The 27,064-nt window shown below is 49.1% G+C and overlaps 1 protein-coding gene across 2 annotated transcripts; it reads right to left on the minus strand.

Moving 5' to 3' along the window:
* Nucleotides 1–131: 131 nt before the first annotated feature.
* Nucleotides 132–26,935, minus strand: usp47 (ubiquitin specific peptidase 47). 2 transcript variants are annotated; one of them, XM_084437501.1, is made up of 28 exons: nucleotides 26,720–26,935; nucleotides 20,286–20,480; nucleotides 19,246–19,359; nucleotides 18,946–19,099; nucleotides 18,762–18,858; nucleotides 18,085–18,230; nucleotides 17,690–17,769; nucleotides 14,583–14,732; nucleotides 13,791–13,886; nucleotides 13,505–13,657; nucleotides 13,112–13,270; nucleotides 12,170–12,301; nucleotides 11,913–11,989; nucleotides 10,293–10,348; nucleotides 10,051–10,163; nucleotides 9,643–9,750; nucleotides 8,099–8,306; nucleotides 7,386–7,501; nucleotides 7,112–7,231; nucleotides 6,157–6,889; nucleotides 5,762–5,937; nucleotides 5,585–5,665; nucleotides 5,331–5,446; nucleotides 4,728–4,846; nucleotides 4,317–4,447; nucleotides 2,566–2,613; nucleotides 2,339–2,469; nucleotides 132–1,903 (listed from the first exon to the last, which is right to left on the minus strand). In XM_084437501.1, the coding sequence occupies exons 1-28, from the start codon at nucleotides 26,762–26,764 to the stop codon at nucleotides 1,729–1,731; spliced, it is 4,029 nt and encodes a 1,342-aa protein (XP_084293627.1). In that variant the 5' UTR covers nucleotides 26,765–26,935; the 3' UTR covers nucleotides 132–1,728. The 2 variants fall into 2 exon arrangements, with proteins under 2 accessions (XP_084293627.1, XP_084293626.1); XM_084437500.1 differs by having other exon boundaries at nucleotides 4,311–4,447.
* Nucleotides 26,936–27,064: the final 129 nt, after the last annotated feature.

Raw genomic sequence — 27,064 nt, forward strand, 5'->3', positions numbered from 1 at the left:
GATGTCTGTAATATCTATAGATGTGACTAATATGCATAACATCGACATCAGTGCAGCTATGGCTAAGAGCCAAGAGGTTTCAGAAAATGTTACATTCATGACAGTATACAAGTTATGAAAAAAAGCTTTTTAATTATTTTCTAAAATCAATATAACTATGTTCACACAAGATTTAAACCTCAAACAAAGAAACAAATAATCAAATAATTTTAGTCAGGAATTGGTATTTCTACTGTGAGCTGGTGGCAGCATCAGAGGCCCAGAGGGAGCCGGGGCCTGGGGGGCCGGGGCTCTCCACCCAGGGGCCCCAGACGGACGGCCGCTCCGGGAGGCTAAGGACTTTGACCGCTAGCCTCTGGTGTCCGTCTGAAAAGCATCAGCAGGTAGCGCCACAACAAGCACACTCCTAAACACCACAGGGGGCTCCCCTGCCTCCCCACGACCCATACAGCAAGCGTGTGGCCTCCCCACACACACACACACACACACACACACACACACACACACACACACACACACACACACACACACACACACACACACACACACACACACACACACACACACACACACACACACACACACACACACACACACACACACACACACACACACGGTGCAGAAACAGAAACAAATAAAACAACCATAAAAAAGGTTCTAAATTAACATAAGGTTAAATATAGACAAAAATTAAATGTGTGCCAGAGTTTGCTCAAAAGACCTAAGAAAGAAAATCATTAAGCCTGGGCAAAATAATAATTTACAATGAACAAAACAAAGCTGTTTCATAGCACAGCCTACAAGGTGGCTTTGATTCTAGTTCCTTGGTGGCAGGAGGACTAACAGCTATGTACCAGTGAATCAAGAGGATATGAAGCAAAGCTCGTTTAAAGCGACGGGTAGGGCAGCAGTAGGAGTTCCCAGTAGGATACACACCGTGGCATTGTGGGAAAAGAGCAGAAACGCCCTTCAGTCGGCAAAATCAATGCGACACTTTTTTTCTTCTTCTTAGAATCCGTGAAGACAATGGAGATCCTTGAATCTTGAGTGTGACCAACTCTCCGATTTACCAAGTTTGACAAAGAAACTTCCATTTGAATCACCAGAAGTGAGAGATTAAAGATGACACAAGTCATTTGATGCAGATACTCTTGGTTCCACACGAACAGTCACTGAAAGGGCTCTGTTCAGCTGGACGAGCTCGTTTTGTCATGGCTCTCTGAATGGTGATTATTTGAACCAGGTAAATGTCCACAAGACAGAAGGCTTTGATGACAGTCCCAAGAGCCAAAACGAGGGGGAGGGACACCAGGAGAGAGAGGAGACAGAGAGGGAGACAGAGGAGACGTCACACACCTCTACCTCCCTGCTGTCCCTCCTCTTACCTACATGCACACTCATCCACTGCAACTCATCCCAATACCTTCAATTGATTTGTCTGCATGTTATTCAATTTTTAAAATCTATTTAATTGTATTTTATATATAATAGCTTTTGCACTTCCCTTTAAACTTTACAGTACAATAAACTATAGTGCACAATATGATTTCTGAGCCGGCATCTGCCCCCCCCCACTAGGTCGAGGGGCGCGTCTGGCACGCCGCGCTGGCTGGTGACGTGTTGAGTCAAGGTGGGGCGCCGCCGCTCCGTACAGGGTCCGCGGGCCACGTCCGGGCCAGGCTACGCTGCTATACGGCAGGCGGGCAGAGGGGCCAGCTCGCCGGGGCCTCAGTCCTGGCCCGGGTCCTTGGCAGGGCCCCCGTCCAGGTAGATCTTGAGGGCCTTCTCCTTGCGCGGCGAGTAGCTGACCCGCTGGCCGGTCTTCAGCAGGCGGCTGCTCTCCCTCTTCATCAGCTCGCTCCGCTCGTCCTCCGACAGCTCCATGGGCTCCTCCGTGCCGTCCCTGCCAACGCCACACACTGGTCAGACGCACGCTCTTAACGAGACCGCCGCTACCCGCTACGCTAGCACGTTACACACAGTTATCAACCGCTACGCTAGCACATTACACACAGTTATCAACCGCTATGCTAGCACGTTAGACACAGTTATCAACCGCTACGCTAGCACGTTAGATGCAGTTATCAACCGCTACGCTAGCACGTTACACACAGTTATCAACCGCTACGCTAGCATGTTACACAGTTGTCAACTGCTACGCTAGCACGTTACACACAGTTATCAACCGCTACGCTAGCACGTTACACACAGTTATAAACTGCTACGCTAGCACGTTACACACTGCGACAACCTCTGGATGTAGAGGCTCTGTGTTAAACACGGCACCAGTGATGAGGTAGGCTACTGTGGCTGACATCAGAAGGGGGGTGGGTCTCACCTGTAGAAGACCACCGCGCCGTCGTCACAGATGTAGAGCGGCCACACGTTGAGGGTGGACACCTTGGGGTTCCAGTCCAGATCCTGGTGGATCTCCAGCACTGAGATGTCACAGGGGAACGTGCCGCGGCCCTACGAGTGAGACCCGGGGAGGAAGACACGAGTCAAGAGGACTGGATCTACGCCAGGGGTCAAAATGGACGCTGGCGCTGCCAAAGAGACACTTACCTTGGCAAACTCCAGGTTCTCCAGTGGGATGCCGCTTAACTCACTGAGCTGTGCAGAGAGGGAGAGAGGATAGGATCTCAGAAGCTGCCGTTTAATATCCATTAATCCGTTCAGTTATCTGTGGCATTGAATGCAGGGTTTTTCCTGGCTCAGAATGGGTCTTTGGGGGGTGATGAGCACACATTTTGGGGGGGAAACCTCTGTTTTATGCCGAGTAGCCTACCAGCATATATAGGCCTTTACTAGGGATGCACCGATGCATCGGACGAACATCGGCATTGGCCGATGTTGGCCTTGTTGACTGCCATCGGCCCATCGGTAAATAAAATGACATTCACCGATGGAAATTATGGGGATTATATCGCAACAATTACGGCTTTTTTTGTTGCAAAACGTAGCCTACCCAGCTGCAGATTCGGAGAAGATCTGTGACGTAATGCCGCAAACGCATGTGTAGTTTGCTTTCATGGAATGATAAATCATACCTTCATGCCGTTTCCATTCCAGCTACACTGTGAATACGTTGTTTTGCTTTGCACAAAAATGTATAGCCTAATCTTAAAATATGATGCGAGAAATAGTTCACACCTAGATAAAGAGACTACCTATTATGCAACTGTGAAAAATTGGCGTTTTGGAACCAAACACTTAATTTCTTTGTTTCCCTGGCACAAAAGGGGGAATTAAAATAAAATAAACATCGGCCATCGGCCGGATTGTTATTTTAAACATTGGTATCGGCCCAGAATTTTACAATCGGTGCATCCCTAGCCTTTACTGTCGTTCTGACTGAGTTCACTTTTCACAATGGCAGGAAATTCTTCTTCTTGTTTACTAGTGGTCCAAACCATGGACAGACAATGCAAGACAGAGGGATGGGCTGCACTTGAAACAAGCTATCAAGCACATTTGGAGAGGATTTGAATTGCTATTTTTATTCTCAATTTTTAGCATTTTTGCATTGGTGATTTTCCTTTGGCTCTGGCTAAAATCTCTCTGGGGGGGGGGGGGGGGGCGCAACATCCTCTATGCAGGAAAAAACAGATTGAATGTTAAGGAGGTGTGGAGCGTACAGAGAGATGTTACTGAGCATCATGTCAGGTGACACCACAGAGCTGCCTTCTCCCGGTGGATCAAACCCAGCGCTGCTGCTGGGACCAGCACTGAGGGGGAACGACCATCCCAACAGCACCATGATGCCACGCAGCGCACAGTGTGTGTGTGTGTGTGTGTGTGTGTGTGTGTGTGACATGCGCACAAGTCATTTGAGAAACAAGGCCGCAAACGTCATTCAGTATGTATGTAATGTATGTAAACAGATACACAACCACACACACTGTGACATCATCAAACATAGATACACACCCACACACTGGGACACCATCAAACATAGATACACACCCACACACAGCGACACCATCAAGAACAGACACACACCCACACACTGGGACACCATCAAACAGATACACACCCACACACACTGGGACACCATCAAACATAGATACACACCCACACACACTGTGACGCCATCAAACAGATACACACCCACACACACTGTGACACCATCAAACATAGATACACACCCACACACACTGGGACACCATCAAGACCAGACACACACCCACACACTGGGACACCGTAAGACACATGCACACACAAGCACGCACACACACACGCACACACACAGGGACGCCGTAAGACACACGCACACATACGCGCACACTCTCACGCACGTGGACACACACACTGACCTTTTCCTTGAGTTCCTCCACACTGCTGCTCTCCAGAACCACTTCCTGGAAGGGCTCCAGCTTCATCTTGGAGGGGCTCCAGCGACGAGACAGAACCGCCAGCTGAGACATGGACTTCATCTTCTCTGGTTCTAGAGGAGGAGGAGATGGAGGAGAAGGGAGGATGATGAGAGGAGAGAGAAGAGGAGGGGAGGGAAGGAGGGGAGAGGAAAGAGGGAGGGAGAGAGATGAGAGGAGAACGGAGGTGAAGACAGCAGGTTAGGAGGTCGTCATTCTCATATGCACATCAGAATACTAAGTTAATATGCTGTTCTAAGTGGAGATGCAGCACTGCCGCTAAAATAGTCAGAGAGCCAGTTGACCAGAGTCAATCCCACAGTGGACAGAGATGACCATCAGTGAGCTAGTTACCGCCGAGAACCTCCAGGAAGACCTCCCAGTTGGAGGAGATGTTGATGTCCTCCTCATACACGTGATAGTCCAGGAACACTGTCCCTGGGTTCTTCCACGTCTTCTTTCTGAGACGGAACCTAAACACACACGCACACACACAGACCCACACACAGACCCACACACAGACCCACACACAGACCCACACACAGACACCAACACAGACACCCACACACAGACCCACACAGACACCCACACACAGACCCACACACAGACACCCACACAGACACCCACACACAGACCCACACACAGACCCACACACAGACCCACACACAGACCCACACACAGACCCACACACAGACCCACACACAGACACCCACACAGACCCACACACAGACCCACACACAGACCCACACACACACACCCACACACACCCACACACAGACACCCACACACACACACCCACACACAGTTTAGAAGCATTCAACAGGGCCTCTTGACTAGTCTCAACACAACAGCGGTGAATCGTTCTTTTAAAAGGGGACTTCCTCTGAGTCACGGAACCGATGAGTGAGAGAACAAGAGAACAAGGCCAGGAAAGAGACAGAGAAGCCGTCGTGTCACCTGTCAATACTGAGGTCCATCTGGCACTGGTCCTTCAGCTGGGGCAGCAGCTCCTCTTTGGACTGTCTGACCGTCATGCCCTTGGCAAACACCGTGTCCACCAGGAACTTACAGGGCTGGGGGCCGGACAGAGGAAAACAACACCGGAACTCTGATTACGCCACGACACACACACACACGGATACACACACACACGGATACACACGCGATCATTTGTTCGGGAGGTCAAAATGCCGAGTCAGCAAAGTTCTCACCTCTTGGTCGTTCACTAGCAGCTGGTACACTTTCACTCTGTACTCGCCCTTCTTCAGAGCTCTGCCCAGTCGAATGGTTATCTGGGGGGAACCGGGACACCAGCGACACTTATGAGTGACTTGGTTCGTGGCCGGGAGTGACACCGGCGCGGTCTACACCCTGTTCGGTCTACTGACCTTGTTGTCGTCGGAGAAGGAGGAGAGCGTCTCGTTCAGGCGTACGCTCTCAAACTCCTGGTTGTTGGCGTAGACCCTGAACACCTTGAACTGGGTGGCGGCGACTCCTACGAAGGGCTCCAGGTTCTGCTTGAACGCCGACAGGGTGATCCTCTTATCCACGTGGACCAGCAGGCCTGACACACACAGAGCACATGAGAACCAAACAGGCATGGAAGCACTCACTGGAGTTCTATATGTAATTAGAATGGTTAGAAGATAATACTGCTATCAAGTATAACTCGGCGAAATGCTCCCAATCGATCGGACAGCGTCTTAACCGTTATTGGGGCCAGCTGGGCTCGCAATATTGCTAGGGACAGAGAGAGAGAGGGGGGATGGGGGGTGTGACATACATTTGTGTCCCTCCCCAGAGCCTTCCTCCTGGGCGTAGGGTTCAGTCTTGAAGTACAGGTACGGGGCCTCAGCCTTGCTCTTCCCGTTGTCGTCGTACTCGCTGTCCGTGCCGGAGTCCTCCTCCGCCGTGTCCCACGTCTCCTTCTTGCCCTCGTGGGCCTTGGAGCGCCGGCTGCTGGTGATGCTGTGTGAGTCCAGGCCGTTGGCCAGCTGGGCCGGCCCGCCGCCGTCGGCGTTGCACAGCGTGTCGCTGCTGTGGCTGGAGCTCAGGATGTCGCTGTCCACCGAGCTGGTGCTGCGGTCGTTGTTCACCTCTGAGTCCGAGCGCTCCTCCGAGGGGAACGGGGCCTCCGGGTCTGAGGACGCACCGGCGCCGCTGGCCGCTGGGTGGACGCGGTTGTCCAGCTGGCGGAGGAGGTCGCCGGCGTCGGAGCTCTTCTGGCCGTCGCCGGAGGCCTGCTGCTGCTGGAGAGACAGGTTCTTCAGCTTCTCCGTGCTCTCCTCCAGGATGGCCTCCACCGACTTCCTGTCGCCGCTTGACCCGTCAGAGGAGGACTCTGGGTCGCCGGACGCTTTTGGGCAAATAGTCCTGGCGGCCAGCGTGCCGGGCGACTGCTCGGGAAGGGAGACCAACAGGCGGATTGTGTTCCCATGGCGATCCAGCAGTTTCCACAGTAGCGAGTCAGTGAAGGTGACCTGGTGATCTGGTGATTCAGAGCTCTCAACAAAAACCTGAGGGGAAAAACCCAGATAGGATTAAAACAAAGTCTCTAACGGCTGAGTTGGACAAAACATCAAAGTCACATTACACGCTGTAGTAACAATAGAATGTAACAATAGAATGTAGTAACAATAGAATGTAACAATAGAAGGTATTCCGTAGAATATTGGCGCTCTAGGGGAGAGCACTCAGAACAGCGAGTGAGAGAGAGATGGATAGGGAAGGAGAGCGACCTTGTTGCTCCTGAAGAAACCCTCGGCTTTCAGTGTCTTGTTGGGCACGTAGAGAAGCCTCAGGTCGTTATAGCAGCGCTCCAGGACAACACGCATGGTTTCTGCTGACAGCTCTGTAGCCTGGGAACACACACACACACACACACACACACACATAAGCACACTACACAAGGGATCATGGGACAGACAAAGTCAGCCCCTGTAGTCGTGCATGTGTGGCCCCGGCGACTGCAGTATCGTCTAGCGTTCCCGCGGTTAGTGATGCTGGTCTCACCTGTGCGATGAGCTGCTTGAACTCGGAGACCGTCTGGTTCAGGTATGCTCTGACGCTTACCGGAGAGGTGATGCTCTCGCTCTTCAGATCCACCACGTGGACCTTCACCATGACCTCTGAGACACAGACAGAGGGGGGTCAGCACAGGACGCATCGCTCTACATCGGCCTCTTCCACTTCCTCATACGACCCTGATGGCGTTCCCAGCTCTCCTCGGCTGAAGGCCTTTAAAAGTCCTGGGGAAAGTAGAGTCTGACACCAGGAATATGCTCCCAGGATTTCTCACTGACACCGAGGTGTCAGTAGGTGTCTACTTTTCCTGATGAGTTTGTTTTTCTGTCTAGCACCCCGTTTTAAACATGTTGGATGAGCGTGTCTTTGTCCATTTTCTCTAAAAGTCCTCTCACATGAGCCCTGCTGACCGGTCCAGTTAGCCACGCACTCCTAGAAGACCTGCTCTTTACAACACAGCAGCGCCCATCAATAATACTCAATGAAGTGCTTATACACCCTTTTACTGCTGGTAAACAATTCAGTTTTTGCATTTTACATTTTGGCAACAAAAGAATGAACTACGGATGCGCAACGCTCGTTGCCACCAGGTGCATCAATCAAATGCATCGATTCTATTGACAGGTGTCATTACAGCGATGCGTGCGCAATTTCAAAACAGGATGATGACGTTGCACAGAAAAGGGTGTATTGGTGCTGACCTCCGGGCTTGTACGGCTGGAAGACCTGCTCCGGCCGGCGCGTCTCCAGCAGGAGGTCGAACATGTAGGAGGACTTGACCCCTCCCAGCAGCAGCCCCATGGGCGTGTCCTCCTCCCCCTCGTAGGAGCGCTCCAGGTACTCGTGGAACTCGTCATACTTGACCAGACGACAGCAGTCCAGAGGGACCAGGCCCTCCAGCTCCATCAGCTGGACGCACGCGCACACACACGCACGCACGCACACACACGCAAACAAACAGGAAATAGAGATCAATACAACAATCTTAAGGTACTAATATAAAGTGATCAAACGGTGTCTTAAAGGAGTGTCTTAGCTGTGGAGACCAGCCTGTGTCTGACTGCTCTAGTCTAGCCCTCTGAGAACCACTGTCTAGTCTGCTACTGACACACACCACACTAGACCACTCTCTCCTCTGAGAACCCCTGTCTAGTCTGCTACTGACACACACCACACTAGACCACTCTCTCCTCTGAGAACCCCTGTCTAGTCTGCTACTGACACACACCACACTAGACCACTCTCTACTCTGAGAACCCCTGTCTAGTCTGCTACTGACACACACCACACTAGACCACTCTCTCCTCTGAGAACCCCTGTCTAGTCTGCTAGATCACTCTCTCCTCTGAGAACCCCTGTCTAGTCTGCTAGACCACTCTCTCCTCTGAGAACCCCTGTCTAGTCTGCTAGACCACTCTCTACTCTGAGAACCCCTGTCTAGTCTGCTAGACCACTCTCTCCTCTGAGAACCCCTGTCTAGTCTGCTAGACCACTCTCTACTCTGAGAACCCCTGTCTAGTCTGCTAGACCACTCTCTCCTCTGAGAACCCCTGTCTAGTCTGCTAGACCACTCTCTACTCTGAGAACCCCTGTCTAGTCTGCTAGACCACTCTCTACTCTGAGAACCCCTGTCTAGTCTGCTAGACCACTCTCTCCTCTGAGAACCCCTGTCTAGTCTGCTAGACCACTCTCTACTCTGAGAACCCCTGTCTAGTCTGCTAGACCACTCTCTCCTCTGAGAACCCCTGTCTAGTCTGCTAGATCACTCTCTCCTCTGAGAACCCGTCTAGTCTGCTAGATCACTCTCTCCTCTGACATCCCTGGTAAGTACTGCAGCTGTTGGGCCATGTCAGCTTTCAACTAATTCCCAGGCTTCCTTGTTGAAGGGCTCAGCAATATATCGATATATATATATATTGACACTGCTATGAGACTTAGATTTTGGATATTGTGGATATCGTAATATGGCATACTGTAAGTGCTGTCTTTTCCTGTGTTTAAAGGCTGAATTACAGTAAAATGATCATTTTAAATGTATTTTAATTGTATTGTTAAATAAAGAAACATCATCGTCATAAAGATCATCTGATCTGTAGATCAAAAAACAGTATTTGCGCTCAAATTAGCGCCTAAGAAGTGATACATATTTTTTTTCTCATACTGTATATTGTGATATCATATGGATATCGTTGGGACAGTGTAAAATATAGTCATATGAATTTGAGCTTTTATGGCCCACCCCTACCTTGTAGGCCATCTCCGTGGCCTCTCTGAGTGTCTTGTCCTTGTGCACCTCCAGCTTGTTCTCCATCATCATCATCATCTTCACTGGATGCATGCAGAACAGCTTGATCTGAAAGCGCAGACGACCAGGACGAGAGAAAAGCACCCAATGAAACAACTAAACTACATCCGTGGAGGGAGGAAGGAAGGGAGGGAGGGAGGGAGGGAAGGAAGGAAGGAAGGAAGGAAGGAAGGAAGGAAGGAAGGAAGGAAGGAAGGAAGGAAGGAAGGAAGGAAGGAAGGAAGGAAGGAAGGAAGGGAGGGAGGGAGGGAGGGAGGAAGGGAGGGAGGGAGGGAGGGGAGATGGACGCGTGCAGCAGCCAATGGAGGAGCCCCCCAGCTGTGTGAGGTGGCGGGAGGAGAGGCTGACCTTGCAGGTGTTCCTCTCGATCTCCCTCTGTCTCTTCTCCTGCTCCTCGGACTCCTTCTCTCTCTGGACCAGGTGCTTGATGTGCTCCGGGAAGTCATCCACGTCCAGATACCCTGCCAACGCAACAGTCGGTCAGCAGCTCACGACCGCTACGGCCCCGAACACGCTCGCTGAATGAACAATGAACACACTCGCTTTACAGTGACGCTAGAATAGACCCAGTTGACCCGTTTCCCCCTTACTTGCGTTCCTTGAGGGGTCTTTCAACCTGTAGATCAGCATGTACGCGTTCGTAGAGCTGTCGGGACAGGAGAAACAAAGATATTCAAAACTAGAAAGCGTGCTCAGAGAGCACAGGCCTCCACGCATTCATGCATTTTGTTGTTTGATGTGAACGAACGAATACCGAATAGTATTCACTCTAAACCCCTAGGTGGCAGCATAGCATAATCTATATGTATTTGTTCATTAATTAATCATGTGTGGATTTATTTTATCATGGCTTGTGACTGTCGGTTTAATTTTTCTGTTTCTGTTTCTGTCCATTAACTCTTGAAAACCACTTCCTTCCACTTACTTCAATTCGGTTTTATAAAATATTTTGTACCCCGATAAAGTAGAGGCTGATAGTAACGTACCAAAATCAATCAAAACTGGAAAAGGGTTTAAGAACATTTTGGGCGGTCTGCTAGGCCATGTCATCCTAGTCCATGCTTCCTGCTTACAAAGAACACATAATATATGCTTGCTAAATAGCCAGTAGCTGGATTAGGGCTGTCAATTTAAGAAGCATTTTTCGCCTGTCTGTCCTCCAGCGGTGCCCCACACGCGTGCGCATGTATGAGTGTGTGTGTGTGTGTGTGTGTAGCGCAGCGCCGAAGAAGAGGAGAGACGGAGGCGAAAATGCTTCTTAAGGTTTCCGCCCTAAGCAGACACCCGCAGACGGTGTTTAGAGGGAGGAAACACGAGTGAAATCCTCTTCTGTGCCGCTGCGCTTTCAAGAGTCACTCAGTGTAACGTTATGTTAGTGTAACGTTATGTTAGTGTAACGTTATGACCACGTTGGTGTAGGCTTGAGTATCGGGGCAAAAAACAAATACTCAAGAATACTGAATTGAGCTCCGAATACCAACCTACCACACGAATAGTGGGATACTTGAATTACTCAGGCCAGACCTAGAGTGTATCTGATTTGTTTCTCATGAATCAGATATTTTGTTTCACATGTATAGAAATATAAGATATTAGTTGCTTAAACAGCAAATAAATAAAGTTCATATCTAAGTTGATATCTAAAGCTCATTTGACTCCTCCGCTCCAAAGTGTAATGGGTTCTAAGTTGGCCCATGCAACACCCTCCACCAAGTTTCATGAAAATCGCTCGGGTAGTGTTTGTGTTATTCTGGCCCAAAGAACGAACGAATAAACGAACAAACAAAATAACCAACAACAGTTCACCCACAAGGCCAGGTAATGGAGAACAAAGGATCAATGTTTACATCTTATCAGGAGTTCTCTCTCATCCTCAAACACATGGTCATTACATAAAGCTGTAATCAACAAGGGCTTTGTCCTACTCTGAATAGCAGCACTTGTTTGTTTGTGTATTCTCTGGCAGACATCAGCGCGGCCCCCTCTCAGTAAACAAGCCCCGGAGACCCCCTACTGGGTCTGAGGGGTGAGGGCGTGTGTACAGGGGGGTCTGAGGGGGCGTGGTGCCGTGTCCGGGGGAGACCGGGAGAGGGGGGGGGAGAGCAGGAGAGAGGAGGCGTGTCCGGGGGGGAGAGCGGGAGAGGGGGGGGCGTGTCCGGGGGGAGAGTGTCCGGGGGGAGACTGGGAGAGAGGAGGGCTTGATCACTGACCTTGCAAAGGCACTGGAGTAATAACCTCTGCTCCCTGAGGACCCTCCATACGTCTTCCTGATATCGTCCTGGGTGATCTACACACACACACACGCACACAGACACACACACACGCACAGACACAGACACACACACACACCATGGTGTTTTTGAAAACCGAGTTAAAAACAAGCAAAGTCAATCTCTTTGTCTATTAAAAGCTGTAGAGCTTCTCTTGATGGGAAGCTGGTTAGCGGTTGGAGGGTCGGGCGGCGGACCTTGCTGACGTGCTGGTCGTTGAAGCTGTACCACTGGCTGTCGCTGAACGACTTGATGCAGGCGTAGTAGTGGCCACCGGCGGCGCTCCCAGAGTGCACCATGACGGAGAACAGCTCAAAGGTCAGTGAACTCTGCGGGGCAGACGGGGACACAGGAAACCCTTAGCTAACGATCAAACCTATTAAGGGCTAGATTCACTTAGGGCGTATTCACATATGTTAGTGCGCACCATTGATGTGTACCAAAAGCGAAAGTGAAACATTGTTTTCATTTCTCAGCTACTGCGGTTCACACAGCACTTTCTTTACTCTGGTCCAAATGCAGCACCACAAGTCACATGAAAAGGCTCAGTGCTGTCATTGGTCAATATCTTTCTGGGGGCGGGTGCAAGAGCGTCATGAAAAACTTTTTAGGTCAAACATGTGGCGTGCACAAGGTAGTTGCGTCGGCCCGAGGTTGTGCGCTTTCACACCATAACTGGTGCGCACAAGAATTCGGTTGAAGCCACTCCGAGACCACCCCCTCTGGAGGGTCTCGGTGCAGCTGTTTTGGTGCGCACCTGAGTGCGATTGCTGTGTTCCCACAGGCCTAAACGAAGCGCTCTCGGGCCCAAAGCTCATTTGGTGCGCACTAACTAGCGTCTGTGTGAATACACCCTTAGATAGCACGCAGCTGCAATCCATCTGCACCTTCTAAGTGACCTTGAACTTCCCATTCCTGACAGCAGGGGACGAGCACCGGTTCAGTGTTGGCCGTGGGCTGTGTTGTACCCCCTGGTTGTTTGCTCCCATCCAGGCTTTAGCTACACCTCCACCACGGACGTGCCCATGATACTAGTTCATAAGTGTCAGGTTCTACACACACTCCACTGCCTGTGCCGTGTCTGTGTGTGTGTGCGTGCGTCTGCGTGTTTGTGTGTGTGTGTGTGTGTGTGTGTGCACCTTTGGCTTCAGGACCCTTTCGGTGGTGCCGGTGCTGTCCAGGCAGATGCCCTCATCCACGCCGTCGTCCGTGGAGAAGTCGTTGCTCATCTGGTCGCTATGGCAGCTGCCCTCGTTCTCAGCGCCGCTGTCTGTGCAGCTCTCCGTCTGAGGAGACTTCTGGAAGCCGAGACGGCGCGGGCGGAGGTGAACGGGGGAGAGGAGAGAGGGAGCCAAAAAGAGAGGAATGGCGAGAGCGAGCGAAAGAGAAGGAGAGAGGGGACACAGACGTAGGGGTGTCCGTTACGTTCCTGAATTAGTGATGACTTCGTTGAAATGACTCGTAGGCGAAACGCTATCAAACCCGTGTTGGGGGGGGTGGGAGTGGGAGTCTGCCCTCGCCCGCTCGCTCACCTCGTCCTCCACGTCGATGAACGGACTCATGTCCAACTCTTCGGGGAAGGTCATGCGGTCGTTGAGCTTGATCCGGTGCATAGTGGTGTAGTCAAAGTCAAAACGCTTCAGCTGCAGAGTCAGCAGGTAGGGAAAGTGCAGAAACCTCAGTCCCTGCAGAGGGCAAAGGGCACCGGTCAGGACGCTGACGACCGCGGGTGGTCGCTAGTGAGTATAAGCATTGTGGCGCTGCACACTAGCCATCACTGAAGAACTGATCCCAGACCTGTACTCGGAGTTCCCTCACCTTACGGGCGTCACATTTTTTCTTGCAGCGCTCACAGAAGTACTGGTTGGGCCCGTCCAGGGTCTCTGGCTGGACGAAAGCCTGCAGGGCCTCCTCCTGTTCCCCGGGCAGACACAGAGGCGCTGGGTCAGGCAACACTCTCCCATAATCAATAACATGAGCAGACAAGACTACACAATACACTCTGGTGGTTCTGGAGTACGCGTGGCGATAAACACTTCATATGATAAGCTCAGCAGAAACACCACAGTGCAGAGAGAGAGAGAGGGAGAGAGAGAGGGAGAGAGAGAGAGAGAGAGAGAGAGAGAGAGAGAGAGAGAGAGAGAGAGAGAGAGAGAGAGAGAGAGAGAGAGAGAGAGAGAGAGAGAGAGAGAGAGAGGGAGGGAGGGAGGGAGTGAGAGAGAGAGAGAGAGAGGAGGGAGAGAGAGAGAGGGAGGGAGGGAGGGAGAGGGAGGGAGAGAGAGAGAGAGGGAGAGAGAGAGAGAGAGAGAGGGAGGGAGGGAGGGAGGGGGGAGAGAGAGAGAGAGAGAGAGAGAGAGAGAGAGAGAGGGAGGGAGGGAGGGAGAGAGTGAGAGGGAGAGAGAGAGAGAGGGAGGGAGATGGAGAGAGAGGTAGAGGGGGGAGAGAGTGAGAGGGAGAGGGAGGGAGGGAGGGAGAGAGAGAGAGAGAGAGAGAGAGAGAGAGAGAGAGAGGGAGAGAGAGGTAAAGTGGGAGAGAGTGAGAGGGAGAGAGAGGGAGAGAGAGATGGAGCGGAAGGGAGAGGGAGGGAGCGAGAGAGACAGAGAGACGCACCATGGTGCTGAAAGCCTGGCTGGCCCCGAAGGGTCTGATGACCAGCGGGATGTCCAGGTAGGTGTCGACCCTCCAGCTCTCGTAGCCACACTCCAGGCAGCGCACATAGTCCTTCAGCTTGCCCTGGTACAGCTGGTTGATCAGGTCCGCCTGTCGCAGGAAAACAACACGAAGAGGTCACCACTCTCACTCTCTAAAGGGGCGTGTCATGTTCTTACTGCATGCTTAAAGTCGCACTGAAATGAAAAAAGCATTCTGTCCCATTTTGGTTCACATAATTGGTCATAGTGTTCACCTATTCAACGATGTATGCCAAAAAAATTACAAAATTCTACTTTTGTTGTAATCTTATATCAAAGTTACATTTCTTACTTCCTGGAAAACGGTAGGTCACGTGCAATGACGACAACAGGTACCTTAGATTTTAGGCCAATAATCTCACGACATCCACCCGTCAATCAACGCTATCCTTCTATCGAATCTCTCTAAAGTTCTTAAAACCCGTCCACTTGTCAATGTTCCAATCAAATTCCTCTAAACGCATGTCCCACCCTCATAGCTTGTTTGCGTCGGAAATATGTCAAACTACGGAAGTAAGATGATCTCAAACGTCCGTTTCAGTGCGACTTTAAGGAAATCATCATGCTGTAAAAACACTGATGCACTCCTCCTGGCTGTTTAGCGATGAGTGACACGCCCTTTTACACACCGGTCAGCTCTGGCGTAACCCAGACAGTCCTTGAAAGTTAAATCTATCTCACGACACAACCAGTGACTTATACCTTCTCCTCCCCAACGGTAAACACAGAGAAAATAAATACATCGTATTCACACCCCTTCACTTTATCCCATATTTTATGTTACAGCCGTATTCCAAAATGGATTAAATTCTTTTTTTTCCTCAAATCTACACACAATACCCCATAATGACAAAGTGAAAAAAGATTTTTAGAAATGTTTGCGCATATATATATATATATATATATATATATATATATATATATATATATATATATATATATAAAAGAAATATCACATGTACATAAGTATTCAAACCGAAGCCACTTTTTCATTGTCTTGGCTGTGTGCTTGGGGTCGTTGTCCTGTTAGAAAGTAAACCTTCGCCTCAGTCTGCGGTCCTGAGTTTTCGTCTAGGATCTCTCTGTACTTTGCTCTGTTCATCTTTCCCTCTATCCTGACTAGTCTACCAGTTCCTGCCGCTGAAAAACCTCCCCAGCGTGTGATCCTCACACCACCATGCTACACTGAAGGGATGCTATTGGCCAGGTGATGATACCACCATGCTTCACTGAAGGGATGCTATTAGCCAGGTGATGAGCGGTGCCTGCTTTCCTCCAGACGTGACGCTTGGTATTCAGACCAAAGAGTTCAATCTTGGTTTCATCAGACCAGAGAATCTTGTTTCTCATGGTCTGAGAGTCCTTTAGATGCCTTTTGGCAAAACTCTTAACAGGCTGTCATGTGCCTTTTACTGAGGAGAGGCTTCGGTCTGGCCACTCACTAGAGTGCTGCAGAGATGGTTGTCCTTCTGGAAGGTTCTCCCATCTCCACAGAGGAACGCTGGAGCTCTATCAGTGACCCCCTCCCTGACCAAGGCCCTTCTCCCACGATCGCTCAGTTTGGCCGGGCAGCCAGCTCTAGTCCTGGTGGTTTCATGTACGAGTGATGGAGACCACTGTGCTCTTCTGGACCTTCAATGCTGCAGAAACATGTTGGTACCCTTCCCCAGATCTGGGCCTCGATGCAATCCGCTCTCCTTTCACTTCATGGCTTGGTTTCTGCTGACATGCACTGTCAACTATGGAACCTTATATAGACAGGTGTGTGCCTTTCCAAATAATACATTTGCAAACATGTCTTTGCAAACATGTCTAAAAAACCTTTTCACTTCATCATTATGGGGTATTGTGTGTAGATTGATTAGATTTTTTATTTATTTCATAAATTTTGGAATGAGGTTGTAACATAAAATGTGGAAAAAGGGATATGAGCACTTTCTGGATGCTCTGTACTTTGCATACAGCATGAAAATGACTAGGGCTGAGCCCGACGATTCGATCGAAGGAACCTGATTCCTCCTTCTCAGTCAAATTGTTGCAGTTGCAGGAAAATGTGTTCTAAAACACCGGATCATTCCATTCCGGTTCCTCCCAATTAATCTTGATATAATAGCCTATTTTGGTATAAATATCATCCTATTAACTTAATAAAAATGTAAAATAACTTGTGTGCTTTCGATAGATGGTTTTAGTGTGCGGGGCCAGCCCTATAAGCTAAACAAACACGGATGTCAGCAAGGATATGCAAATTAGCCATGTGGACAAGGGACAGTGGGGACTGTACTTTGTGGGTGGGGTGGCAACGCTGAACATTTCTGATTGGCTGAGTAGGGAGCCTACTGGCAAAGATTTATTTTGGTGTGAGCGTGCGCGTTTTGGGGCGAGTGTGCTGTTTGGATTCAAACAGCACACTGTTCAAGTTCAAGTTCATTATTTATGATGTGTGTGCAAAGTGTGTACAGCCAATTGCCTTGGTTTGCATCCATGAAAGCACTGCGTATTTATTGAGACTAACCCCCACCGCCCGATTATCACACGCTATTTCGCACACTGCTCTGCACTTCCAACTGACAAAGGCAATTTTAGCAATTTTTTTGTTATTTAAACCTAAAAGCTTATAATTTCATTATGGTAATTTTTTATCCAGGTAGGCATTATGCAAATAGAAAAACATGATTCGCTGAACAGTTGACGACAGGCAAGAAAATTCTTAGTCAGGGACAGCCCTCAAGATTACCCTATTCAAAATGGAACTTTGCTTATCTCACATAACAGTGATAGGACTCTAGTCCAGGAATACAGCCAACGCAGGAGAGCGCACGTGTCTAGACCTAGAGCTTCCTCTCTCAGTGAACTGAGTGTTTACAGCCAAACTCCCCGAGATCAGGAATAGCTAGCCGGCTAACCCTCTGGCTTACCCAACTCTAACCTTGGCCCTGGTTCTGACAGAGGGCCTTTTGTTCTGGCTCTGGGGTAGAGCTCTCATTGGCTGGGGATTAGAGTAGTCAACCCCCTGCCCCCTCTTACCTGCTCCGTCTGCTTCCACTTCTGCTCCAGGGCGTCGAACATCACCCTGCACAGCTCCTGGACGTCGTGCTGCTGCCAGGCTGGAACACAGAGCACGGACGACCCAAGAGACACCATGAGACAAGACAAGCACACGGCACAACATCCTCACACACGCAGACGCACAAGTGCCTACGCACCACCCGAGTAAAACACAGTGGACTCGGGTGAACACTGGGTCACTTAACTTAATGATCAGTGCATCGCACGGTACCCCCCCCCCCCCTCCCTCCCCTCTGTCACACTCGCACGGCTCGTTATCGAAAAACCCAAAATGCCAGCGCCGGCTCGGTGTGAGACGTCCCCGTCCGTCTGAGCGCGTCTGGCCGGTCGGGACGCGGCGGCGGAGCACCCACCCTCGCTGCTGTCCCAGCCGAAGCTGCGCGTCACGTCGGTGGTCTCGATGGCCCTCTTCTTACTGGTCTGCAGCAGCACAAACAGCCTCTGCAGCTGGTAGGGGATGCTGGTGACCGGGTCCTCCTCGGGCTCCTCGAACTCCCAGCTGGGGGGCGCGGCACACAGGGACAGAGAGACGGAATGAAGGGGGACAGGGACAGAGAGACAGAATGAAGGGGGACAGGGACAGAGAGACGGAATGAAGGGGGACAGGGACAGAGAGACAGAATGAAGGGGGACAGGGACAGAGAGATGGAATGAAGGGGGACAGGGACAGAGAGACAGAATGAAGGGGGACAGGGACAGAGAGACGGAATGAAGGGGGACAGGGACAGAGAGACAGAATGAAGGGGGACAGGGACAGAGAGATGGAATGAAGGGGGACAGGGACAGAGAGAGAGTATGAAGGGGGAAAGAGAGACAGAATGAAGGGGGACAGGGACAGAGAGATGGAATGAAGGGGGACAGGGACAGAGAGATGGAATTAAGGGGGACAGGGACAGAGAGACGGAATTAAGGGGGACAGGGACAGAGAGACGGAATTAAGGGGCGGCACTCATTTGATGAAATATCCCGAAACCCACAGCTCCCCCCCAGGCCGATACACTGAAGGGGCTTGACGAGGACGACCGCTTACTTGTAGAGCGCGTTCCTGAACTCCGGGGTCATGTACAGTGTTTGCAGAAGGCTGTTCAGATAGCAGGTCATGGCCTGGTTAACCAAACCCACGTATCCTGCCGTGTGCACAAACAGGAAGTGAAAGGTCAGAGGGGTCGGGGGTAGAGAGGGTTGAGTCTGGGGCAGGGGGGGAGGGGGGATACCTGTCTCAGACTTGTTGAGTATGGAGGAGTAGGAGTAGGAGGGGCTGCTGTAGTCACTGCTGTAGCCCACCGCACCGTCTCTGGGCAGGGGGCCGATCAGACGCTCCTGGGAGCTGTCATCCAGCCCGCTGCTATCTGCTGTACCGGACTCATCCTACATACACACACACACACACGTGCGCGCGCACACACACACGCAGACACAATCGTGACGCGTGAATCAACTTTAAGTACATGTCAGTTCCCCCTCCAGCAGGTGTGCTGGTACTCCTCTTTAATCAGACACTCGTTTCCTCTCACCGATGCGATCTGAGGCTGCTCTCCATCCTTGTCTGTGAGCTGGAGAAAGTTCCTCTTCCCAGCCTCGAACCCGGAGTCAGAGAGGGACATCTCACTGGTGTGGTCCAGCGGTGCCTAGGGGGGCGGAGTTAGGAATGAGACAGAGACCACACAAGAGACAGGCTTGGTTCAAAGAGCACAACATCGACCGACCAACAGACAGACAGACAGACAGACTGACCGACTGACCGACTGACCGACAGACCGACAGACCGACAGACCGACCGACAGACCGGCAAGCCTAAGAGAGCAATAAAACAGACTCCCCCCACAGGGACCAACACACCCATCTACAAACAAGGAACATGTATCTTAGGATGAAGACACAAGATCCATTACTGGCTCCCAAGAACACCAGCTTGTCGGCTCACAAAAAATCAGGGGCCCAAGGAGGAAGACCTCCTGAAAAGCCGCTCCATGTCGGGCAGTCGGAAGAGACCAGCGAGCTTCTGTAACTACAGCCACGTTGTCTCCTGCTTTCCTCTAGCGGACGGCGTGTGTGTGTGTGTGTGTGTGTAAGGTTGGGATGTAACGAGGTAGTAGGCAACAGTGGAAACAGGATTTAATCCCCTGACCTACTCAGAGAGATAACTCCGGCCTCGACACCTGGGCTCTGGCTTGGGTCAGTGGCAGGATTACACACACAAACACCCCCTCATACACAAAACATGAACACATAACACACAAACAGCCTACACAAACAGCCTACACACACACACACACACACACACACACACACACACACACACACACACACACACACACACACACACACACACACACACACACACACACACACACACACACACACACACACACATTGAGTGCACCCATTCAATTCCCCAGTCAGGTATTCTGGAGAAGTCTGGCCAGCATCGCCACAACATACAGTCTACCGTTCAGCTCGGTACAGAATAGCCACGAACATTCTGCTCATCTTTGCCAGCAAAAACACGCTGCTCGGGTTACACTCCGATGACAAGAGGGCTGGGCTCTCTCACCAGGTTTGCTGCGTCGCCCCATGCCAGGTGGAAGGTGCCGCTCACGTAGCCCGCCTTCTGGGCCACGTCCTGGAACAGTTTGGAGAGGGAGGTGGAGGCCGGCAGGTTGAGGGTGAGCCTCTCGTTGACCGTCTTAGCGTTGGTGGTGTCCTGGACTATACACAGCACCCGGGGCTCCTCCGCTGCATTCTCTATCTGCAGAGCACACCGGGGAAAACCCAGGCCGTTAGCACAACCTCTCTCACTCAGCTAAAGGCCTTGTTGTTGTTGGGTTTTTCTTCAGCAATAAGCACAAGCATCCACATCGCAGGGATGTTAACGGTTAGACAGTCTCTTACTCCATCATCGACATCCTTAAAGGAGTAGTAAAATGGAAATTTTAGGAAAATGCATGTTTAGCCCTGTTTTAAGGTTACTTATGATCATATACAATGGTTCAGATCAAAACGTTGACAAAACTAGCATTTTCGAGAAAGTTGATAATTGCTCTACCACCGTTTTGGTCATACAATGGATGTGGGTGGGCATCTTGAAAAATCATTCAAAAACATGTTTATCGACAACGTTAAAAAAAATAATCTTTTTTTCGAAAACATTTTGCCTAGCGTACTGCAAAGCCATTGGACGAGAAGCTGAGAAGCTGCAGAGAAATCCCACGTGGGTCAGAGAGAGCCGTGCGACTTGCAACAGGATGTACATGGAAGCTCTGGAGCTCTGACACGGCCGATCATATGGGAATGAGACAACACCTCTCACCTTATAGATCCCCATTATTCTGATGTTAGATATTCAAAAGGATATTCTGTAAATTATGTGCATCAGCTTTACCATAATTTCATATGGCGGTCAACTATTTGGCAGTTGTTAAACATAGGAATGCCCTTCAAGAGATCGTGACGTCTATGGCTCGTCTGGCGCAAACACATCTAATGTTATACAACAGCAATGAAACCTGTGAGTTCTTTTCACATCCACTTTTCTTGATTTCCTGACAAATATTTTTTCGGCTATGATAATGAACTCAATATAATTCACTGTAGCCTAGCAGCCAAGCAGTTCAAATTCCTCGACAGGTTGGATTTGTAGCCTAGCATAAGCCTACTGTAAATACACTACATCTCAAATATAAACGTAGACTATTGGGGAAATGAGATCCTTCAGAGGTGCGTCCGTTTGTGTATTGAATTGAAAGCGGCAAGAGTGGCGTGAATCGTGAGTGCGGCTCTCGTTCACAATTCGGTTCAGCTACCGTATGGCTGCTTCTTCGTCGTCATTGCTGCCACTTAGTAAAATATTTACTCGCATTTGTAGGCCTATGATTCACGACGACCCAACGTTTGATCGATATCAAATTCCACGTGATCGATCAAATGCTCAACGAACATGAATCGCTCGCCGATTAACCGTTGACATCCCTGCATCATGTCATGCCGGCTGTAGCGGTAGTCTGTTGGCATGCGCGCATGGGGAGCCCGGTGAGAACAAAGTGGTTAGACCAGAAAGCTTCCCTCAGACTTGGACATCATTCACAGCAAGCAAACACCAGACACTGGGAACTGGAACGGCAGAGTTGTGCAATGCAGTTTTAATATGACTCGGTGTAGAGCTTATTGCATTATATCCCTGGAAGACTGACCGTTTTAAAGGGGTTGCCTAAGCCCGTTTTAAAGGGGTTGCCTAAGCCATGCCACTTTATTAAGCAAACCTGTTGAGGTATGTATAGTGTAGCACACAAACAATGATCCCAAAACCATAACTGTAATACACACAAAAGCCTATTGTGCATGCAAACCTGAGGTTATTATCCACGTTATTTGAATGAGGAAGTAAAAAAGATAAGCCAGTTTAATGTGACCGAAACCCATATTTGTTTGCTTTTACGCTTGTGCCTACAGTAGGTCTGTCAGTTCACTCTTCCCATGCCAAAGCATTCCTGGAAATGATGCAAGCAGAGCCTTTCCTGGCCGGGGGGAGTGAGGCAACAGAAGGGCTCCTGTGACTGAGTGTCCAGAGCAACTGTCAGCCAGCCCAGCCAACAACACAGCACAACAAGCTGGCCTCACCAGCGCCTCAACTGTCACCATGGCAGGAAACCATTACTCTCTGCTGCTTATGTGTTTGTGAGTTCCGTTTACCATTTCCAATCTAAGAATATTTTGATTTGCTTTTTTAAGGGGTTAAATACAGATATTAGGTATATATTTTGTAGAACATGCCGTGTGACACTCAGGGCAATAACAGTGCTCCATGCTTCATGAAACACCACAAAGCAATGTCCTCCACACACGCCTGCGCGCACACACACACACGTACACAGACGCACACCAGCCCAACAGGAGGGGCTACCTGAGAAAACCTTTTCTTCATCTCATCGAAAATGCTCTGCCTGCAACTCCAAAACATACCCTAATGACATACAGGGAAGGATGAAAAAACAAAGCATCAAATATTAAAACTGTGCAAATTGCTGTTACAGAGAAGGCCAACAGTTATGCACCACGCTGGCCTATGCTTCCAAGCACAACGGGCCATAGAGGTACCTACAGCCCAATACCGCAATCTGCTCTCAAAATCACACAAGCTGATGGTCAATGCAGGTAATCACAAAACAGACGGAGCCTGTAATCATTCTAAAGTCCATTCGTGAAGTTGGTGATCTTGGCTGAATCTGTCTTGCCGAGCTATAAAGAGGTGCAAATGTAAACGCATGAGCATATTAAAGGATTAGAGGGTTATAGCACAGATATTATGACACGGTGCTGCTGACATGGAGCCCTAGGTGTGGCAGAGCACACAACACAAACACAGTGTCCAGCTGAACGCCACTCTAAATGGCAGGCTGACGCACAACTCAATTGAATTCATAATTGGTCTGGAACCGTCGTTCAATCATTATTGATCCTGCAACTTATTAGAAACACAAATCAGTCCCTGCCTGGTCCGTCTTCTGAGATACATCCCAGCCATCCACCACCCAGGATCTGGCAATAAAGGAACACTGAATCTGTTGTGTTAACAGAGCCTGAGGCTGGAGAAATAAGAAGATACACATGCTACTGGCTATTACTACAGTATGAAAGGCCTTGTTACAGTTATAGAGCTTGTTAAAAAAATAAAAAGCAAAGATGAGTAATAAAAATGAACATCCACTAACTACTGAGTATTGATTAATGAATGGCCTGCTCCCACAAAAGGGCACCACTAGGAAGGATAGACCACAAGTGTTCTAGAGGTCTCGGGACTAGGCTACTGCATAAAGCTATCAAATGCACGTGGACCTGCCAGCTTTGGAGGACTAGGCCTAATCTCAAAGGCCCCAAAACACCCGCAACCCTGCTGACTCATCCCACTGCACCGGACTTCTGTCAAACCCTTTAATAGCGGCTAGCAGGTGGCTGTGTAAACCGACTGGCTCCCTACAGCCCTCTTCTCTGGCTCTATGGTGGAGACAGCCTAGACGAGGGGTAATCAAGTAAAGTTCTAAGAGGTCCATTTTGACAAAGTGGCCTCAAGCCAGGGTCCGGTGGTGATACGTGCGTTTTTATGCCCTCAACACAGATTTGTTTTCTTGCATATTCCTATCAAATTATTGTATAGCAGCAAGTATGTTACTGTGAAACACTCATAGAAGTTAAAATATTGTTCACTTCAGTTGTATGGTCCCCAACTTACTTTAAAATCAAATGAAGTAGGCTACATTTCAACAATATTTCAACTGTTTATTGACACTTAGGAGGAATTTCACATTAAGAAGGGATTATAAATAAAAAAAAGTCAGCTACTATAAACTTGAGTAAAATGAGGTCTACATTTAAAAACAAGGTAGCTTTTGAAATATATGAGAAACAGGTTTAGAGCTACCCGCGGGGAGAATTAATATATACAACTCGGTCCATTCTTGATGGAACGCCCTATTTTCAACCTCTATGTTTCTTATTTTAGAGCACGGCATGTATAGGCTGCGTTACTTCTGTCTTGTAGCATCTCACTTCCCTCTTCGTTTGACGTTACGTTTCTCTGGTCATGCAGTGTCCAACTCCAACTAATGTTAGCAAGGAATTGCTCTGATTACAGTAACATTAACGATAGCTAGGCTGTCACATGTAGACTGGTTGACGTCAGGCAACGAACACGCAGATTCGATTGGCTAGCGACGCGTGAGATAGTAAACAAATGCCGTAATATACTACAAAGGCTGCGCAGGATCAAACTAATTGCCTACGCTCCATCAAAAGGGAGAAATTCTCATTGATTTATCGGGTTATAGACGCGGTCCGGATTGGATGGCTTCTGGGTCCGGATCCGGGCCGCGGCCCGCCTGTTGGCGATGGCTGGCCTAGAGAGTGGATGGGACCGGGGGCCAGTTTTCACCTGACTCGAAGAAGAAGAATTACACCCAGGTGATGAAGTAAGTGGAGCAGGTTCATGAGTAATATCTACTTCCCTCTAGTGCTGGGGTGCAACGGTATTGGCTCCTGATTGGTCGAAATCTCATGCTACAAACGGACACTCACAGACACGTCACAAATAGAAGCAGCTCCTATATTATTATATTATTCAGGCTATTCAGTCGTCCCATTGAAATCGTGGTGGAATGTTCAGATGTTAGAGTGGTGGCAGCTGGTCATTTGAACATTTTGTAAACTGCCGCCACCACTCCTAGTTTTCACACTACTTTCACATATTATACACCAAACTGTTCAAATTTTCATGGTTTCACTCACATTCAAAGCAAAGCAAAAGAACACACACACACGGGTGACGAGACACACCCCAGATAACTAAAAAGTCACCTCATTTGTGACAATTAAAAATTATCTTCAACATTCTGAATTGGTGAATTTAAGGTTACAATTTCTCAAACAATTACAAAAATAACCAAGATTTGATTATCCATCCAAGGACACTGGAGAAATGTCCCTATTGTTTCAGGAGGGAAGTCTAGCTGTAACAATAGTGGATTAAAGAGATGTAGAGGCTTCGCTTTGCTCAAAATGCAGTGACAATGGCCCAGGCAGCGCTGTCTAGGCTTGGAGATGGTCAACTAAGTATGGCTGGGGAGAGCAGTGAGCCCTGTAGAGAGCTGAAATAAAAGGATCAGCAGCCTCATGATTAGGGGGATGGAGGGAGGAGAAGCCTGATCAAGGCACTGAAGAGACCAGCGGCCAGGACCTCTAAGCATTGCTGGGCACACTTGATTACAGAGAGTCTGTCCAGAGCACACTGAAACAAAGGGTCAATTCAATTTCGTAGAAATGCATTATTCTAGTTGGCTATTGTCTCGTCTGGGATGCCAACGATTTTCCAACTATCTTAGACAAAATACAGAGGTGCACATTAAGCCTTTTTGCTTGGTCTGCATGCTAGCTAGCTAAGTTAGCTATTCTCATTGGTTAATGAGATCTGCAAAGACGTGATGCCAATCAAATTTCTTGAACCTTTCAGGAAGCGTGACGACCACAGTACCTTATTACATTACTGCTTTAAGAGCAGAATGCTTGAGTGAACCCAAGATAAAAGTGGGGGTTTAAACACTTTCTCAGGCTTCATTCATGTCCAAATTTCACAGACAAGATCTTCCACCACAACTAGCTAGTGAAATACCCCTTGTGTCCCTTCCAGACAAACGGTATAGTTAGCTAACTAGAGTGAAAATATAGTTCGCTAGCTAGATAGATACTATAGTCAGACAGTTAACGAGCACTAGTTAACTAGCAATAGCTAACGATTAGTTAACTTGCACTAGTTAACTAGGACTGGTTAACTAGCTCTAGTGAACTCGTTAGAGCTAGCTAACTAACTCATTAGAAGATAAGTTCGCTACGCTAACTAACGTTAGCTAGCATTAATGTTACGCTAGCGCTGTTTTCACGATAATAGCCAAATAACGTTAGAAGACTAGCTAGCTACATTCACGTTAAGAAAAATAAATATCAACTGTTCGTGCTAGCTTGCTAGACTAGCTATCTACCTAACTCTAACAGTTAGCAACACTAGTTAGTTCTGGCTAGCTTTAGGCTAAATTTACATATTTAATTTGCAAATTATCTGGCAGGTAACGTTGCTGGTATTACAAAGTTAGCTAGAAGTTTGCTAGGCTAGCTATCTTTAGAGTTAATCTATGCCAGTTTTAAGATATTAATTTGCCCCGTTAGCTCCCTCGTTAGCTAGTGCTCGCTGGAGCCTACATGCAGGGTGGCTCTGTTGTTTACCGAGCTGACAGCTAGCTGGCTAGGCTAAAGCGCTCGCATATTGCCTGTGTCATCTGAACAAGAAGGCCGTCCAGCTGGCCAGTTCGTATTTGACAAGCAAACAAGCTGGTTAACCCAATTTCAGCAACCTCTCTTGGCTAGCTAACTGTAGGGATGAATGAAAAGGGCCCGTTGTTGTTGTTGTTGTTGCCAGAACCCGGTTTGGGTATGCGATAATCTCACCTCTTTGGGTACGAGCTGGTTCTCTTCGCTGGGCACCATTTCCATTTGTGCGACAGTTACACATTCACCCAAGCTCGGATGTCAGCGGGAATACTTTACGACGTTAAACACAAACATTATTTATGTTTGTATCAATCCTGTGGTTGTAGCGAAGATATTAAACTAATAAAAACTTATAATCAAAGTGATCGCAGGCTACTTTCTCTCTCTTCCACCACAAACACAACCAGGCATCAATGAGGAGAAAAAATGGCCGGCGTTCAGTTCCGCGAGACTTCACATAAAAGCCTCGGCGTCACATCCTGCTAGAACCCTTACCTGTAACAGAAAACAACAACAACAACA

This window comes from Borostomias antarcticus (genome assembly GCF_949987555.1).
Source record: "Borostomias antarcticus genome assembly, chromosome: 4".
NCBI lineage: Eukaryota > Metazoa > Chordata > Actinopteri > Stomiiformes > Stomiidae > Borostomias > Borostomias antarcticus.

Coding starts and splice junctions, on each gene's coding strand:
- usp47 (XM_084437500.1), bottom strand. CDS start 26,764: ATGGAAATGGTGCCCAGCGAAGAGAACCAGCTCGTACCCAAAGAG. Junction 13,271..13,504: donor TCATCGACGTGGAGGACGAG/GTGAGCGAGCGG, acceptor CTCGGCTTCCAG/AAGTCTCCTCAGACGGAGAG. Junction 4,448..4,727: donor CTTCCTGGAGGTTCTCGGCG/GTAACTAGCTCA, acceptor CTCCTCCTCTAG/AACCAGAGAAGATGAAGTCC.